The sequence below is a fragment of the Equus asinus genome, chromosome 17, assembly GCF_041296235.1.
Source record: "Equus asinus isolate D_3611 breed Donkey chromosome 17, EquAss-T2T_v2, whole genome shotgun sequence".
Lineage (NCBI taxonomy): Eukaryota > Metazoa > Chordata > Mammalia > Perissodactyla > Equidae > Equus > Equus asinus.
The window spans coordinates 47,167,179-47,185,605 of record NC_091806.1 but is presented as its reverse complement, the minus strand read 5'-3'; the positions used below and the strand labels follow the sequence as shown (position 1 = coordinate 47,185,605).

At 57.6% G+C, this 18,427-nt stretch overlaps 1 protein-coding gene across 4 annotated transcripts in view; it reads right to left on the bottom strand.

The window, feature by feature from the left end:
- Positions 1 to 629: 629 nt before the first annotated feature.
- CTTN (cortactin) overlaps positions 630 to 18,427 on the bottom strand; it is a 35,764-nt gene continuing 17,966 nt past the window's right edge. For 2 of the 4 annotated variants that reach the window (XM_070488368.1, XM_044749666.2), the window contains exons 10-18: positions 18,310 to 18,420; positions 17,310 to 17,420; positions 15,911 to 15,966; positions 11,732 to 11,801; positions 9,281 to 9,429; positions 6,489 to 6,578; positions 4,176 to 4,347; positions 3,391 to 3,462; positions 630 to 2,025 (exon numbers count right to left, since the gene is read on the bottom strand). In XM_070488368.1, coding sequence (XP_070344469.1) covers positions 1,889 to 2,025; positions 3,391 to 3,462; positions 4,176 to 4,347; positions 6,489 to 6,578; positions 9,281 to 9,429; positions 11,732 to 11,801; positions 15,911 to 15,966; positions 17,310 to 17,420; positions 18,310 to 18,420 — 968 coding nt within the window. In that variant the 3' untranslated portion in view covers positions 630 to 1,888. The remainder of the gene's footprint in view (positions 2,026 to 3,390; positions 3,463 to 4,175; positions 4,348 to 6,488; positions 6,579 to 9,280; positions 9,430 to 11,731; positions 11,802 to 15,910; positions 15,967 to 17,309; positions 17,421 to 18,309; positions 18,421 to 18,427) is intronic. The other 2 variants (XM_070488370.1, XM_070488371.1) reach the window with 1 other exon arrangement.

The following is an 18,427-nucleotide window of genomic DNA, read 5'->3' as shown; positions in this document are numbered from 1 at the left end:
GTGGCCAGCACAAGGACCCTCTGCCACCGTCTTGGGGGCTCAAAAGCAGAAACCTGTGTGACTGGGAGTGGACAAGCACTCGGCTGGGTGATCCGGGTTTGTTTATTGAAGCTGTCTGTCCCTTGGTGTCCCCGCCAGCCTCCCCACAGCCCACGTTCACTGGCTGCTTCTCAGCAAACCCGGCCAGTGGCGGGCCCGTGGTGGGTCCAGGAGCCTGGGCACGAGGCCTCCAAGGCCGCCAGCTCCTCTGCTCTGCACCACGGCTTCCCAGGGACCTTAACTTACCCATACGCCCCAATGGAAGATGCTTCCTCCAGCCACACTGCAACCACCTCAGGATTTATTGTGAAAGTTGTAATTCAGAAAGGATTATTAAACATAACGCTTTTTATTTTGCTTGGAATCTTTGTCCGAAAAACTGACAATTCAAGAGAGCAAATACATTTCACCTCCTAAAACACACCTTTGCAGGAGCCTGCCTCTTTCCAAGGGGCTCCAGTTGGTCCAGAGCTGATACGTGGAGGGGGCTGCCCCACGAGGTCAGGGAGCAGCGGGGCGCGGACGGGAGAGCGGGAGAGCCGCCTCTGTATCGAACAGAGTGACCAAGCACCAAGCGAATCAGCAGCAAGTGGATCAAAACAAGTTTATTTCAGATATTTAATTAAAAAAATCATACCTATGAGGTGGTACAGAAATTTAGATAGAATAATTGCATATAAACCCGACCTAATTGTGGTGAAGGAAGGATTATGCAGAAATGCACTTCAGGAAAGAAAACTCATCCTCACAGTCATTACCATCCCGGACACCTGAGACGCCATCGACTTCCGGAAAGACACCGCCCGTGTGGCGCGCGCGGACCGGGCCTCCCACTCTCTCGGGGAGACACGCTCCGGCCCAGCGTCCATGGAGAGCGGCCGCCCGGGGCATCTCGGGCCAGGGCACCCACTCTTGTTCACTTCGTATTTTTAGCCAAGTCAATCAGTCAAATTTTACTGTCATTTAACACGATATTTTGGCAGAAAGTGGATGACTCCCTTGATGGGAAGGATGCTTCTGGCAGTTTACAAAAGAGCAGGCCCCTGCCTTCCCACAGCGAAGGGGCCCTGTGCCGGCACAACAGACACAGGCCCGGCGGCCCGGGGCCTGCAGACGTGTTCGAGGGATGACCAGACATCAGCCAAGGGCACACGAGCCGAGGCCTGCAGACCCGGAGCCGTTCAGGTGGGCCCGCGGCAGGAGACGAGCAGAGGGGCAGACTTTAAGGGACCAGGTGACACTGTGCCACGGGGGCAGGAGGAGAGGTGGCCGGGGTGTTAGGGGAGATGACAAACAAGGCGGGACGAGAAGTGAGATGGGGTCTTTGCTACTATCATCAAACACCGTGGGATTTCACAGTACGAAAGGCCTCGCCGCCTGACATTAAAGCTACTGCACTTTCTCACGTTTTCCTGGACTCCAACTTCCTATCAGGTCCTTCCCTCTTCCTCCCAACGCGGAGACTCCCTTACAAGAACGGCAACCCGGCCTGACCCCACAGGGCCGCTGTCGGGCGGCAGACGATGGAGTGAAGGATCTCCCGCGTTTGCCACGAGGGGTCCTGACTGCTGACAACGGGGACAAGGACGACACGCCCTCAGGAGGACTCAAGGTCCCTGAAGCGGCTCCATGACAGTCAATTTAGCAAAAAAAGAAAATACCTTCAACGCATAAAACAATTACCAGAGTCCTCCTAAGGAAGATGACTACAATATATTAGCAAATTCTGTGGCATAAACATTTCAAAAGCATCAGCAAAAGTATTAAATATAAAAGCAACATGGCTCCTCCCCGACCCTGCACACCCAGCCGGAGGCAGGCCTGGTCTGCCGCGAGAAGCCGGCTGCGCTCACTGCCGCAGCTCCACGTAGTTGGCCGGGAACAGCCCGTACCTGCCCTTGCACAGCCCGCGCCACCAGCCGTCGTCGATCATCTCAATGTTGGTGATGATGTCGTCGGGGTCGAAGGAGATTTCGTCGTCGCCCGCTAGGGAAGAGAACAAAGACAGCGACGGTGAAATCCGACATTTCCTGGTCTGCTGGTCAGGGCAGGGCCCGTTAGGAACCAGCGCCCTACGCAGCCACTCCTGGAGCTGGTGGCCTCCCGCTGGGGCCCAGAGCGAAGGCCTCACTGTCTCCATCACCCAGCGACGGCCTGCATCTGCACACACGACCCGGGCGGCCACATGGGTGCAGCAGAGCGCTCCAAACGAGACGCAGCCCGAACCACTTGGGACCCTTCAGGAGGGGGTCCCAGGCGGGCACTCGCTTTCTCCCACTTCCCCTCCCGCGACGGAAGGAGAAGCCTGCCCCCACATTCCCGGGGGTGTGGAGGTGGCCAAGTGGTTGGGACAAGAAAGTAAATGTTCGAGGCTCCTGAAAGCCAGGCTTCTGGCGCTGGGGAGGGACCTACAGTATGAAAGGGAGCCGGGAAGAAGTGACGGGCTGCAAAGGGAGGTACCAAGATACACTCACACAGTTTAAAAATGACACAGACACGGGAGTTTCAGAATGCACACACAGGGAAACAAACGTAGGGGTCTACGCGTGTAAATGGGAGGAGGGACAGCTCTTCCCATGGCAGAACGCCAACACCACAACACGATGAGAAGGAAGGATGGAAACAGCCCCACTCCACCGGGGCTGGTGTCCACGGGGCTGCAGCTGGAAGTCTGACGGTGAACAGGGCCTGGGGGATCCACAAACACATCAGCCACAGAGGGAGAAACGGTGACTGCACTGGAGAATGTGGCTGGCTGGTGGCTGGCGCCAATGGGCCTGCTGATGGCGGTCAGCACCACAGCGCGGGACAGAGGGACAGACTGTGTGCCCTGATGCGGGGCAGGGTCAAGAGCATGCAGCGCTTCTGTGGCCTCAGCTGGGCTGGGGTCACCCCAGAACGAGACGCCGAGAACTGGAAGGGCAGGTGGAGGCTGTGGGGCTGCTCCAGATCGGAGGGGACAGAGAGGAATGACAGGGAAACGCAAGGAACCGGCCCCGACAGGACCAGAGTTCTGGGGACGGCTGGTCAATGTGACCCGTCAGCAGTTTCAGTGGGGACTCTCTCACTGGGAGGGTGGACTGTGCTTATGGGGGGGGGTGTGTGTAGAGATATGCGTGCGTGTGTGTGTGTGCACGCATGTATGTAGACAAGGAGAGATGGAAGCTGGATGAGGGAGATATGGGAATAACTTTCTGTAACTTTGAAATCATTTCAAAACAAATTACTTTTAAAAACCATAATAACACTCTAAAAGTCAGATCTTTAAGAGAGGAGTCCTGGACAACGCTCCTGAAGCACAACGTGTCCACTGCCCCCCGTCCCCCGTCTGCAGCACGCTGCGCCTCTCACCAGCCTGGTAGTCGTAGAGGGCGATGGCTGTGATCCCAAGATCGTTCTCATAGTCGTCATAGGTGCCTTCCTCTGCAATAAACCAAGACGAGATCTGAGCGATAACCCACATCCCGTAAACGTACTTGGCCGTGTTCCTTTTCGGTCCGACAGCCCCTCCAAGGCTGGGGCGCTGAGGGCTACTCGGGAAGACAAACTGTGGGACGTCTCCCCCTCCGTCAAGAAAAGGACTCCAGCTTCTAAGGGGCAAATCCACCCCGTCCCAACTCTAACTGATTGGGGATAGTGACAGTTTTCAAAGGATAATTTTTAAACCTGTAAACTTTAACTTCAGGAGAGCACATATCACAAGCCAACGGCCAGCAGGAGACAGGGCTCCCAGACGCCCCACGGCACCCTGGGGAGAAGGGGAGCTTCACGTGGGGACACTCTCTCATACTGCTGCTCACGTGACTCCAGCTGGGAGCAGGGAATTGTGTTCAATCTGCTCAAATAGATTAAAGGAAACCTCGTCTTTAAAAATAAGAGACTGATTTTACTGTTCGTTCAAGTGCAGTATCTATAAAATTCCCAGATCCCCACACAAGCAGGGATCTTCCGGGAACCCCCACGGGAGGCTGTGCCAACCCCCTGGGGTCTAGAGCCTGTCCCAGGGGAGACGAAGACCCTGGAGGCACAGTGGAGGGCAGCGGGGGGCAGGTCAGTCATCGGAGAAGGCGACTTTCACAGGGCAACTTAACAGGGGCACCCTCTGCCTGGGGAACACCACAGGGCCCCCCCCGTACCTGCAGGATAGTGGCCCTGGGCCTCCGTGCTTTCATAGACGGCCTCTGGGGCGTAGGCCAGACCCTGCTGGCTATCGGCGTCCTGGTAGTCGGCGGCCTCGGTGCTGTACACGGGTTCCGGCTCGCTCACGGGGCCTCTGTAGCTCGGCTCGGCCTTGAACGAAGCCGCATCCTGGGGAAGAGCCAGGGAGACAGTTCACACGGGCCAGGCGGGTCGCTGCCACGGCCAAGGGAAACACACGGACCACTTCTCGGTCCAGCTGAGACCGAGCAAATGGACACGGAGAAGAGGAGGCAACACCTGCCGACGTGTGCAGACGGCTTCGATTCTAACCGTGCTAAGTGTGTTCAGGGGGACCACGTGGCACTTCTTCCTGAATAACCCCCATCCTCACCGCCCCCCAGCGCCCGCAAATCCTGCAGGAACTGGAACCCGCACGGCTGTCACGAGCTGAGCGCTTCTCAGGCTGTCGCCTGGGGCAGGTCTGGCCTGTTTCTTTTTCAGGTCCCAGCCCTCCGAGGACCACCCAGCAGCTTCACAATGTCACCCCATCACACGGCCAGAGCTGGCAAGGCCGCGGACGGCCGGGTTCTGTCCTAACCAAGTCCTCTGGCGGAGGGGCGGGCGGGAGGGAGCACCAGGTCACGTGCAGGAGGAAATCACCAACTCCCTGGTCACAAGCACCGGGACTTCCAAGCTCGAACCCAAGTCCTGAACTCCTGATCATCAATGGTGGCTTTCATCAGTGTTTCCAATGAGGGTCCTCCTGAAGGCGCCCTCGGGAGCCAGAGGCGGTGGGGCATGGGGAGAAGCTCCAGGAAGGGCCGGCGCTCAGGCACCAGCTCTCGATGGAGGGTGAGCAGCACAGTGCATGCTGCCTGGGAGAGGTGCTATGAAGGCCACAGAGAGGGCACTCCACCTCCAGGCCAGGTACCAGGAGTCACTCAAGGGTTAAAGAGGGAGGGACAGAGCCAGAGGCTCCTTTTGGCAAGGTCCCCTTGGATTCGAAGGGAATGGACTGGAGGATTAAAGGCCAGGCCATGGTGTGGGGGCACGAACTGGCTGCCCGCACCCTCAGCTTAGTGATGCGGGGGCACCGTGAGCAGGTGGGCACTACGGCGGGCATCCCACACTGGCAGCACCCTATTCTCCTATCTTCCAGCAACGGCACCTCTGCCCCACTCATCACAGGGTTCCAGCAGGGCTGCTGATCTAGGACCCACCTCCCATCCCTGCCAGGAACAGCATGCCATCTTGGCCTTCTCAAGAACCAACTGCTCAGTGACGGGCCCGTAGTGGAACATGATGAGGGGGGGTGGCTCAAGGCCCCGTTTTCCATTGGATTACGAATTATAAGGCTACATCCAACACACCTGCCCAGGAGTCCAGAAGGACACGGCCGCCACACAGAGGGAACAGCAAAACAAGGAGAGGACCCTGGTGGTGACGAGACTGTGGACCCGAGGCCAGGCCTGCTGCCCCGGCCCACAGCTCTCCCCGCATCCTCACCCCTTTATGCCTCAGCTGAGATGAGTTAGTTTTCATCCCCTGCGACTCAATGATCTTTGAGGGCTAATGTCCAGGGAGAGAAGACAGGTGTGGGAACCAGGACAGTGGCCACAGGGCCAGAGAAGGGATGGAATTCGGGGCTCAGCCAGGTATGGTCATGGACGGTGGTGGCAGGGGTGCTCCCGAGAGAGGGAGATGTGGAGACCCCGTGACGGAGCGAAGGAGAGCTGAGGCAGGCAGCTCAGTAACTCAGATCAGGAGAGAGCATGCGGATCCGTGTTAGCAGGCCCTGGGGACACAGGCAGGCACAAGGCACTGACGACACAACTGAGAAGAAACGGCCAAGGACAGAGGCTCTGGAGCAGACACATTCAAGAGGGGCTGAGGAAGGGGAGAGGTGGAGAGGGCTCCAGTGAAGTGAGGCCACGTGGGAGCGGCAGCTGGGTGCCGCAGGATGCGGATTCTAGAAGAGCGGGGCGCCAGCGCAAACGCAGCATGACCACGTGAGCTCTGGACCAGAAGCCATCCACTCGGTGTCCGGAGACCCCACTCGGGGGCTGCGGGCTGCGTGAGGAAGGGGGCCTCGTCCAGGAGCCCAGTGAGGACGGCCGAGAAGGTGAGAAGCAGGCCGTGTGCCCGGGAGCGTGCCCCAGCACCAGGAGGCTGCTCGCCAGGCCGCCCTCTGTGGATAGGCACCTAGCAGAGCTGAGGAGGGAGCCCACGCCGTCCGCGGTGGCGGCACTTCCCCAGGAGGGATGGCTGCAAGGAGCCAGAGACTCACTTACAAACAACGGAAGACCCACCTCATAGACGGGGCTCGAAGGCGGCCTCTCCTGCACCGGCTGAGGAGCGGGAGACGCGGGCGGGGTCTGCTTCCGGGCTCTGGCCTGCTCCTGCAATCGACAGACACGCAGCACTCAGAACACGCCCAGGACTCTCTGGGTCACCAGGCCGCCTCCGCGGCAACACGGCTCCAGCAGAAAGAGCAGAGAGTACCAAGCTCGGAGACTGAACACCAGCAGGTCTTAAGGGAACTTTGCTCTGAAGCGAAGGTCACGCAGTCAGTCAAGTATTCTCAAGAACTAGGACCTCGGTGGCCCGTAATACTCCTGCTGCCACCACATAAGCCACAGGATTTACTCACTGTGCAGTCGGCAAGGCAACAGTACCACTACCGAGCTACAACCCCCGTCCCACCCAAACCCAATTCAGACGATGAGATCTGGGTCTCTGAGCTGACGCTGTGATGAACTCAGACTTTTAAAATGGGCAGAATGTATTCTGCACGTACTACGGACATGAATCTTTGGGGCTCAGAGCGAGGACTGTCATGGACAGAATACGGCCCCCAAACAAGCTGACATCCCAGGCCCCAGATGCTGTGAACATGTGACCTCACAGGGCAGAAGGGACCGCAGATGCGACGAAGTTAGGCATCTGAGATGGGAGACAATCCGGCATTATCTGGGTTGGCCCATGTCACCACAGGGTCTTACAAGAGGGAGACAGCCATGTGAGAGAGAGAGCAGGAGATGTGGTGATGAAAGCAGAGGGTGGAACGCGGACGGCTCCAGAAACTGGAGAAGGCCAGGGAACGTCGTCCTCTCCAGCCTCCAGAACGGACGCAGCCCTGCTGACCTGTTAGGACTTCTGCCCTCCAGCACTATAGACAGGAAATGAGTGTTGTTTTAAGCCACTAAGTCATTTGATCCAGCAGCTACAGGAACGAGTTCTGCCAGCTGGAGGGCTGGATTTTTCTCCAGGTTTCAGACGAGGAGACTGAGCTCCTGGAGAGGGTAAGTCACACACCCAGGGACGCATGCCGGCGAGGGGCAGAAGCGGAATCTGAGCCCTCTCCTCCCCACCCCACAGGAGAGTCCCAGCGCCACACGTCACTCGGACCCACCCATGAGTACTTGAGGCAGGAGAGCGCCTCCTCGAAGGGGCTGTGCCTGGGCTGGGCGGCCGGGCTGAGGGGTGGGCTTGCAGAGAGACCGGGGCCTGCAGAGGCACAGGGCCACGGATTCGTCTATGAATCACTTCTAGAAACATGTCTCCAGGCCACGGGCTCTAGGACAGCTCCTCTCAAAGGTGGCAGGGTACAGGCAGACTCCTTCCCAGAGGCGGGCTTCCAGGATCTGAGAGTCAGGCGTCCGTGACCCACGTCAAACTCTCCTCGCCTGCCAGGAGGGAGCACTCAGAAGACATGTGCTGTCGGGGAGCCGAGTGCTCCAGCGCCCTTCCACAGCCCAGGGGGTCTGCTGGGAGCAGTACTGTGCCAACGGAGACTCGCTCTCACTGGGGAGGAGGAAGAGAGCAGATGGGTGGCAGGGGCTGGGGACAGAGAAGGACAACACACCCGAAGGGACAGCAGGAGAACCTCAAAAGGAGAGAGGTTAGGTGACGATGATCAAAAGTTTTCTTCTTCTCAAGCAGCCCATCCCTTCTGCATCTTGTGGATGCTGAGGCGACTTAGATGGCAGGGGTCAAACTTCTAAGGCAAAAAATGAGGAGGGCACTATTTGAAAAGAAGACCAAGATAGCAGGAAAAAATGCCTTGTAGTCTGTGAGCGTGTGTTCTGCAATGAAAGAAAGCTAACTTACAAGCAGCTTACTAAAAACTTGAAGGAGAGATGTCTAAAAGTTTTCCAGCAATTAAGGAATAGTAAATGGTAACCGTAAAACTTGCTCTTATTTCGACTTCGCCGCACGTGGTAAGACAGCAGGGCTTATTTAACTCATGTCCTACCGTCGGGATTTTCTGTCTATTGCATGTTAATTTCCTCGATTATCCACGTTCTCGACATTCCCCCCCATGATTTCGGGCAGAACGTCCACAGAGTTAAACACACCTTTATGGTTTATCAATGTTGCATGCATGACTTCAGACTCTACCTCGTAACTACCCCAAAAAGAGTCATGATGAGTGTCTCCACCCCCATTTCACGGACCAGAACATGAGGCACAGGACAGCGAGCTCATCTGTCATGGGTCGCCCAGTTGGTAGGCGAGAACGTAGGGACCTGAGCCTTCAGACACCAGCCCACCTAGGACAGGTTGAGGAAGGAGGAGCCCACCCCTCCTGCTCACCTCCCAGGCTCCCGCTCCTACCTTCTCTGGTGGGAAACACTACAAACACTCACAGGAAAGGGCAGCAGACCCAGGCTGCAGAAGCAAGAGCTGCAGGAGCAGATCTGCTTCCTCACAGGGGATTCCTCTGTATTCTCAAGTTCCTACCCGGGAAGGGCGCGTCCCAGAGTGTGACGGGTGGGAACAGAGACGCTAGGAGACCATCTGGACTGGAGCTCAGCAGAGGGCACGCGGGCTGACAGCAGGACAGAGGAAGGCCAGGCTCGAGGGCTACCGGGCTCTGAGCCAGCAAGGGCGACTGTCTAGAATCTGGTGGTCAAAAGACCTGATTCTACGGGCAGCTGAAAGCTAAAGTCCCTCAGAGGACAGCCCAACGGGAGTTCCACATGTTCTCTATTGAAAACCTCCTGGACCACCGAGGAAGGAGTAAACCAAACCCACGGGCCCAAGAGTTCCCAGTCCCCTCGCACTGCGCAGGAGAGCGCGGCGGCCGGTCCTCACTCACGTCCAGCTGTCTCCGGGCCTCCTCCTGCTCCTGCCTTTCCTTCGCCATCCTCTGCGCCCTCTCGGCTTCCGCTTTCCGCCTGTCCTCCTGCTCTTTCTCCTTCGCGAGGTTTTCGAAGTTAGCTCTGATGTTGCTTGTTTTGCTGTTCACTGCAGACGGAAGCAGAGATTTAAGTGTGATGTCAGAACACAACTACTATCTCCCCGGACCACAGCCCCGTGCCAGCGTGACCTCTCCCGGGGGAACCCGTCGGTCCCGCCCGCCATGGAAGGGAGATGTCCCCCAGCCGCCACCTCAGCCCGCCCCCCCATGAACTGGCCTCCGTGCCTTCTGCCCATTGCACACTTTCGGCAGGACCAATGAACATCATAAGCCATGGAATAGTTTAAATTCCAAACATCATTGTATTCTTTACCACCATATACTCGGCGGGGGGAGGAGCCAATTTTCCCTCAGGACGCCCTTGATAAAGCAGTAAAAAATACTAATTTTTAGTAAATCTCAACCCTTGAGCATACGTCTTTAATGTTCTGTGCGACAAACGGGAGGGACACAGACAGCACCACTGCCACACACCAAGCTCAGCGGCTGTCTCGAGGAAGGACACTTGTGCGACTGTCTGCGTCGCAGGTTGAACTGACTTCTCACGGAGCATGATTTGTCCCTGAAATAACTGACTGGCTGTAGTTAAGCACACTGGGTACTCAGCACGCATTTCCTCCAAAATAAACGAACCAAGCCTATCGCGTCAACAACAACCGCACCATTTGTTGTCAATGGGAAAACATAAGCTTTCAAGCAAAATCAGAATTTTGGAAAACCTGTATCTGCTCCCGTGCACATGACAATTTCCCAGTTTTACTTAAAGACTTTGTGCTAGCACTGATGACAGTATTCACAAACATGATTTTTTTCGGTATTACAGAACGACACAGCAACATTTCGGGGGTCTCTGTAACTCAGTGATCCAATATTTTCCAACGACCGATGCATCATGTTACAAAATCATGGTGTGCAAGGAAGAACAAGCCTCAAGAAAACCACTAAACCACAGCCTGTTCTGAGTGTCACATCAAAGAGCATCCACGACAACCTCACACGGCCTTCCCTCTCCGCTGCAGATCTGGGCGAGCCCAGACTTTCTCCATCAACAGGACTTAGCACAATGCAGAAGCAGCTGGGAGAAGTCGGCTGTCTTATACCACAGGGACTGACAGAAACAAAACACCACCCTTCTGCATTTTAGTTTTGAAAATGTTATTTTTTTCATAAAAGTATTATGCTGATATGCAATGGCTTTATTATTTTTAAATGAATTATAAAATGTTAACTTCTCTGTTTTAGTTTCCAATAAGTAAAGATCAGTAGACGTAACCCACATAGTTCTTTGGGGCCCTCGATAACTCCTACGAGGTCAAAGTCTGCTTGGAGCACCAAGTCCGAGAACTGCAGGCCCAGGGCGTCCACAGTGAACCGACGGTGACTCTCTGCGTCCTATTTGTAACGCACTCCCTTCTAGCACGTATATTTTCCTGACTAAACAATGCTCTCCTTAAGTGCGTGGCCCACATGACCGAACGTGTGCCCTGCAGACAGCTGGACTAGAAGAGGCCCTCACATGAGCAGTCACCTGAAAGGACAGACTGCAGCAGCCTGGACCAGGCCCAAGGAGGAGAAGGAGCGAAGGAGAGAGCGCCTACTCCAGCTCGTGCACAGGCGCTACAACACATCCCTCGGGTCACATCAGGGCCGACCGCGTCCAGGGGCACCAGCGAGCGTGTCTGAGCAGCAGGTGCCACAGGACCCTCCCAGAACGCGGTTCCAACAGCTAGAAGGGCCCTCACACACGTGTAGTTAACCCAGCTCTACTTTGGGAAGCACCCACCAAAGCAGATCCCCACAGCCGGAGAGCACAACACGCTGCGTGGGAAAGCTGCCTCTGACCCTCTGCAGGAACAAAGAGGATCTTCCCTCAAAAGGGAAGTCAATTTCTTTCCTGAAAATACACAGGAACGACTCTGCTCCCCATTCAGCTCCATCGCCCCGTTCAGCTCCATCTCTCCACTCATGCTCCATGTGCTCCCGGTGCACATTCTGCCAACTACCCTTTTTTTTGAGGAAGATTAGTCCTGAGCTAACATCGGCCACCAATCCTCCTGGTTTTGCTGAGGAAGACTGGCCCTGAGCTCAAATCCGTGCCCATCTTCCTCTACTTTATATGTGGGACGCCTGCCACAGCATGGCTTGCCAAGTGGTGCCATGTCTGCACCCGGAATCCGAACCAGCAAACCCCGGGCTGCCGAAGCAGAACATGCGAACTCAACCGCTGTGCTACTGGGCCAGCCCCCCAACTACCCTTTTTGCCCTGAGCATTTTCCTGGGACAACCAAAGAGCGTGGAATTTCCTCCTGGAAAAACCACAGTGCCGGTAGGGGGTCCGCCAGGACTCACCTGCTTCGACAGGGACGGTCTTCTGATACGTGGAGGCCACCTTGGCGACATCCTCAAAGGTTGAAGCATTCTACCGAGACAGGAAAGGAACATCATGCAGGCACTGTTCTCTGCTCCTCATACCCCGTGACGGCTGCCACCTCACCCAGATGGCAAAGCCTGCCCTCAACCTTGTGAAAGAACCAACCAGGGAGCCCAAAGCTTTCGTATCTCCTTTTCTGTTCTGCAAGTTAACTGAGGCATGAAAAGGTTACAACACACACTTGCTGGTGACGACACGGGTCAGCGTGAGAAGAAAAAGTACACGCGTGAGGAGGGATGGACCGGTGGAGCACAGAGAATTTCTAGGGCAGTGAAAATACTCTGTAGGGCAGTACAAGGGGGACACATGTCCTTACGCACGTGTGCAAAGCCACAGAACGTCCAGCACCAAGAGTGGACGCTAAAGTCAACCGTGGACTCTGGTGACGACGACCTGTCAGCGTAGGCTCGCGGACTGTACCCAACGTCCCAGCTGGCGGAGGATGCTGATGGTGGCGGAGGCTGTGCGTGGTGGGGGCGGGGGGCATATGGGAAATCTCTGTACCATCCTCTCAAATTTGCTAAAACTGCTCCAAAAAAATAAAGAGTAGGAAAAAACCCAGAAGCATATTTGCACCTGCGCAATCAGAAACCAGGTGCGGGTTCTGCTCTAGCCCTCGCCCCGGGAGGGGACACAGTGCCGCAAGCCTCGCCTGCCCTGACCGTCCACATCCCCCACAAGCGTGAGTACGGGGGCCCAATTCTGTCAGGCGACACTTTGAGCGACAGCTGCTCCTTCAAGGCTGATGCTGACGCAGACACTGATGCAGACAGGCTCTGGGAACCACGGGCCATCCTCAGTTTCTTGGTGAGCAATCACTTCCCAGTGACACACCTGGGGCGTGGGACAGTCACTGCCTTCCTGACACAAATCAGGGGAGCAGGGTCCCGAGGACATGGACCTGAAGTTAGCGGGCACTGTCTGAGGGTGACTGTGAGTGGCAGCTCCCTCCCGTCCAGGCACAGGCTGACCCCTGCGCTGAGTGTCGCACACACGGGCCAGGCCCCCACCCTCCCCCAGAGCCCCGTTCTCCCTCCACAGCCACCCCGCTCGGCCAGAGCACGGCTGTCCACCCACCCGTCTGCCATGCCCAGCCACAGCCAGCCTGAGAGCCCAGCGCCCGGGCCACCCTGGCCCCCCTGCCCCCCTCTCCGAGTGCGACCGCTCAGCTGCCCTGACCAAGCGCTCTCCCTTCCCAGACCACCCGCCCACCAGACCGGGCCTCTGCCACCTCTCTCCAGAACAATCTCTTCTCACACTCACTCCCTGCCCTGCCCCCCACTCCCAGCTGTCCCATCAGGCTCCTGCCTGCCCTGTAGCTTCAGGGGTAGGGGCGTCAGCACCCTCCCCATGGGCCCCTCCTGTCGCCCCCATCTGCCCAGCCCAGCCAGTTCTCCAGCACGCTGCCCAGAGCCAGCTCTCTGCCGTCACCTGGGGGCTTCCAGCAAACATGGCCCCCAACCTCTCGTTCTCGCTTGCAGCGTCCCCACCACACCGCGCCCCACCTCCTCCACAGCACGCCCCCATCACCAAGACCCGCTTGCCGACTAGAAGCTTCTCCCTCTCACCGCCCTCCTCTACATGGCGCCTGCTCCTCCCTCCCCTCGGTCCAGCCTGGCAACTCAAGGTCACGACCTCTCCCAGGTCCCACCTGCTGGGCACCCCTCAACCCGTTTCCATCCCCTATAGGGACTTCAGACCCGAATCCCTCCACACGAAAGTCCCTGGGACCCCGCGCAGCTCCCTCACCTTCCTAAGCCTCAGGCCTCCAACCGGACAACACGGACGCCGTCACACCACCAACAGGAACCATAGTCACCGTCACACACAGGCTCACCCAACCTCTGCGCCAAGCCACCACCCTGGCTCGGTCGCAGGCCCCCTCGTCAGCCTCTCCCGTCCACGGCTGCGTCTCAGTGACCCCACATTCTCCACCAGCACCACATCACGGTCTCCCTCCACATGCCTGTCTACGGCCTGGGCTCCCCTACACGTTCTGGTCTCTTCCACCTTAAACAGAACCATCCCCTCGGCTGACCGCTGCCCAGCTCACAGGACCACAGTGGGCGGAGCGGGCCCAAGCTTGCCGACTCTACGACTGACCCTCCCCACACAGTGCGGGTCCCCGCAGGCCAGCTTCCCCCAACCTGCCCCCCAACACCCACAACAATGCCCTCACCAGGACTCCAGGGGCCACCACATTGCTCGCCCAGATGTGACCCCCACCAGGAGCACTGCTGGGCACAGGTGACCCCCCCCCGCCCCGAAGCTCTCTACCCTCAGACCAGCACCACCAGACCCTGTGGGCTCCCCCCACCTTGCTGGGTGCACTTCCCAGTGTCCTCTACCAGCCTGCCTGCTGCCCCCCCAGGTGTGTCCCTGGGCCCGCTCACCACTCTGCAGGCTCCCCTGGCCTCCGATTTGGCCCCGGCTCCATCCACATCTGTACAGTGGCCGTCTGCCTCTGGTCCAGCCGCACTCTCGTCCACCTGCCCTGCTGGATAGCCCACCCCGGACACACCCACAGCCGACTCAGCTACCCACCCCTGCTTCTCCCAGGCGCCCAGCTCAGCAGAGGCCCACCGTCCACCTGGGGCAGTCCTGCCTGCCCCCGCCAACCCTTAAAGCCGGGGGCTTTACCTCCCGCCTCGCTGAGGTCAGTGCTGCTCTCCCTCTGCCACGAGCCCCTGCCCGAGCCAGCACCGCACCCTGCTCACACCACTGAAGCCACCTCCTAACTGGGGCCACAGCCTCACTGCTTCTCCACCATCCACTTCCACACTGTGACCAGGGGCTTCTCAACACAGATCCCGTTTGTGTCACTTGCCTGCCAAACCCTTCGAGGGCCACTCAGGACTCATCTGATGAAGGACGAAACCAGACGTATATAGTCTGCAGGGCTCCCCGAGATGGTCCCTCCCAGCTCCTCACCCATCGGCCCTCCTCTGAAGTGAGCCCCTAACAGTCTTTGTGGCACCCCCGCCCCACCCCTGCATGCTATGTCCCTGCTCTCCAGGCTCCTGGCCCATCTTCCCGGCATGCTCCACCCGTCAAAGCTGAGCCCAGCCTCTCACTTCCCCAGGACCCTTCTGGCCCCTCAGCCTGAGCCCTGGGCCTGCCACATGCTCCCAGGGCCCATGCGTGGTCACGTGGTGGAGCCCCTGGGTGACAGCCTCTGTGTGGTCAGCTGTGAGCCTGACAGCAGCAGAACTCCGTGAGGACTGGCCCTGCTCTCCTTGACCACAGGCCGGGCACAGGACCAGGCAGGACGGCCTCCGTCTTTGCTCAGGAGATAGAAGCCACACGTGTCCTCGTGTGGACAACTCCACACCCGCTCTAAGTGTAGACTCTGCTATGGCTGGACCGTACGCTAGAAAAACGGCCGTCTGATACACTTAAGACTGACTCTCAGAGATCCGACACCGTGTGACAAAGTCCCCAGTGAGAAACAAGCGTGTTCCCCCGGGACACCCGTGGGAGGCGGTGCTGTGGGTAGGACCTGCCTCCAGACGGTCCCTGTCCCGTGGACCTTCCACCGTGAACCATGATACAGATGTTCTAGACCCGCGCGCTCCCAGAGCCGCCGCTGCCACGCGTGCCTACTGAGCTCCTGACATGGACAGTGTGACCAAGGAGCTCAATTTCCAACCGGTTTACCGCTAACTACTTTGGATTCAAACAGCCACATGTCCTCAAGGGTCTCGTGTTGGCCCCAGAGCCTAATGCCTGGCTTCCAAAGGTGGCCCCGCCACTTGCTGCTATGCTGTGGCCAAGCACTGAGCCTGCCTGGCCAGGGACCCCCAAATGCAAAAGGGGACAGGGACAGTCTCTCCCCCACAGCACGACCATGTCGGGTACCGGAGAGGATGTCCGTGACCGGTAGACGAGGCCTGGCATACAGGTCAGCAATCGGCACCATCCGTGATGACACGTGCCCGACTTAAACGTTCGTGCTTCTGAAAACCTGAGCCACACCCCACCCCAGACCATCCACGGAGCCGTGCGCTGACACACCAAGAGCTCCACGAATTCCCGGACCTCCTAAATTCCCGAACACGGCAGCAGAAGACACTCAGGCCTGGATCTGGAATCCTTACCTTGTCCATCCGGTCCTTCTGGACCCCGTACTTTCCGCCGAATCCTTTGGAATAGTCTGCAAAGTGGCACAACACAACACTTACACTTAGGCTGAGGACCAGCGAGGTGCCCGGGGCAGAGGCATGCAAACACACCCAGAAACAGCCCAAGACGACGCACCCCGAGCAGAAAGAGACCAGAACCGCACCCCACGCGGTCCTCACTTGCAAGCTGAGTTTGTTTCTACCCGTGGTGTTCAGCACACAGGCGGGGGAAAAGCGGAAAAGGGGTGTGCGCATGCGTCCCGTGCTCTCCTGAGGGACAGAGGGTGCCGTGTGGGCTGGCAGGCAGTGAGCCGAGGGCCCAGTACAGGCGCGGCAGCGTGCCACTCCAACAGCACAGTCTTCCACCTGGCAAGGCTCCCGCCCTACTAGGACTAGGCAGAGGCTCGAGGCAGCTGTTTTCTTGCTTTTTAAAAGAAAAAAAAAATTCCATGGGGAAATTCTACCAGCCAACTCTTAGGACGTAGCAACAAAGATCTCCCTGACAGGCACACCGTCACGCGGCGTTAAGGCCACGCAGAGCCAAGGCCGTCTCCGCGCAGGCTGCCGGATCAGCACCAGATCAGCTGCGTCCGCCATCCCTCGCCTGAACACGGCCGTGTGTTCCCAACCTGGGGACAGAGCCTACACCCTGCCCTGGCAAGGAGGACCGTCCTTGTCTTCCGCTCGTGTGTCCAGGTTCTAACGGCCAAGTCCGAATTTGGACAGCAATTAAATAACTGCTCTAAGGAGAAATGTGTTCACCGTGTGGACTCCCAAGAGATACACCTAGAAATTTCCTGTGTCTTCTTAGCTTCCTGTACATACCGTTTAGCTCTGTGTGAGGAAGTTATACGTAGGTGGTGTCGTCAAAAAAACAAAACAAACAAAAAACACCTCCCACCCCTGGTCAAAAAAACACCACCACGATGAAACAGAGACCACACAGAACACGGCTGCCCCTGCCCCTCGGTGCCCCGCGCCTCTGGCTGAACTAAACATGGTTCTCCCCGTCTCAGAGGCAGTCAGGTGGCTTACTCAGTAGGTAAGTCACGGTCAACAGCAAGAGCTCCAGCAGAAGGCTGCTGGGAGACCAGGGACACCCCACTCCAGGATGGAGCCACGTTATGGGTTTAGGGCAACACACCCTACAAACTACGGCCATGTCTTGCCAAGCACAAACCCCATGGTGCCAGGGAACAAGTGAATGGGGGTGGGAGGAGTGCAGGCGACCATGGCTCCAGCATACACCTGGGTTTCAACGCCCGAGTGCCCCTCGAGGGCACAGAGGGTGCTGGCAAGGCTGAGGCTGGAAGTCTGTGCTAGAAGTGGCCGCACTGGAGGGGAGGCGGGGGCGGGGGCTGGTGAGCAACTGTGCCTTGCTGGGACTCGTGCTTGGCCAGTCTCTCCTTGTAATCAAACCCCACAGCACAGGAGTCCTGCCTCTCGGACTGAACACCAAATCTGCCTCCGAAACCAGTCTTATAATCTGGAAATCCACAAGCAACAGTGGAGAAAACCGAGAGAGGAAAGACAGTTCGGTTAGAATCGTGGGAGCATGGGCAGGAATCAAGTACATCATTTAGAGAAAGGAAAAGCTCTGCCAGGCTCGGGGGCTGCAGAGCCAGCTCGCAGGCTCAGCAACAGTCAAAACTGGGCTCAAAGGTTAGAGGGCAAACTCAAAATCTGAACACTCCAGCCAAGATCAGACCGGGTTAGGAACTGTATTTCAAATAATTCCGGAAAGCCACTCCATGCTTTGAGGTTTCTTTCTAGGTCCTACCCACGCTGCAGACAAGAGAACACATCTCTGCGCATGTGAAGAAAGAGACACGTTATACACGAGGTGACTGCACGGCAACGTGTACCAGCCCCCACCTCCATCTGTGCTGGCTGAAAGGACGGGGTGAGTCTGGGGCTCACTCAGAGGTCTCCCGTCCCCATGTGCTACTTTCCCAGGGCCATGGTTCTGTCGTGGAAAGCACACAATCCCGGGCAGAGAGGAGGCATCCCCTTCCACAGCCTACAGCACGCTTTATCAGCACTAATTCATGGACTGGATCGCTGTCGCCCCTCTGGCCGCCCCCTGAGGGCAGAAAACAGCGTTCCCAGAGCTGCTGCAGGCAGTGACCGGCGCTCCAGAAGCCCAGTGACACGGGGCCTTCTTGTGGGAGCCCTCCCGTGGGAGGGGACGGGGGTTCCTCACTCCTCTAGCTGAAGGGCTGTCTCAAATCACGGGAGGGCTAGGACAACCTCCCACAATGAAGACAGAACACCACTGCTACAGAGACACGGCAAAAACATGGCACAGTGACGGACCTGCGAAGGGAAATAAACTCGGGAAACGATCCCAAGTAGGAGATTCAAAATGAAGGTACCTTTTTGGGATTCGTGCAGCTGCAATTTCTCCTGGTGATCCCAGCCAAGAGCACATTTGTCTTGTCTGTCTGTCTGCACACCAAATTTTCCTCCAAACCCTTTCACGTAGTCTAATGG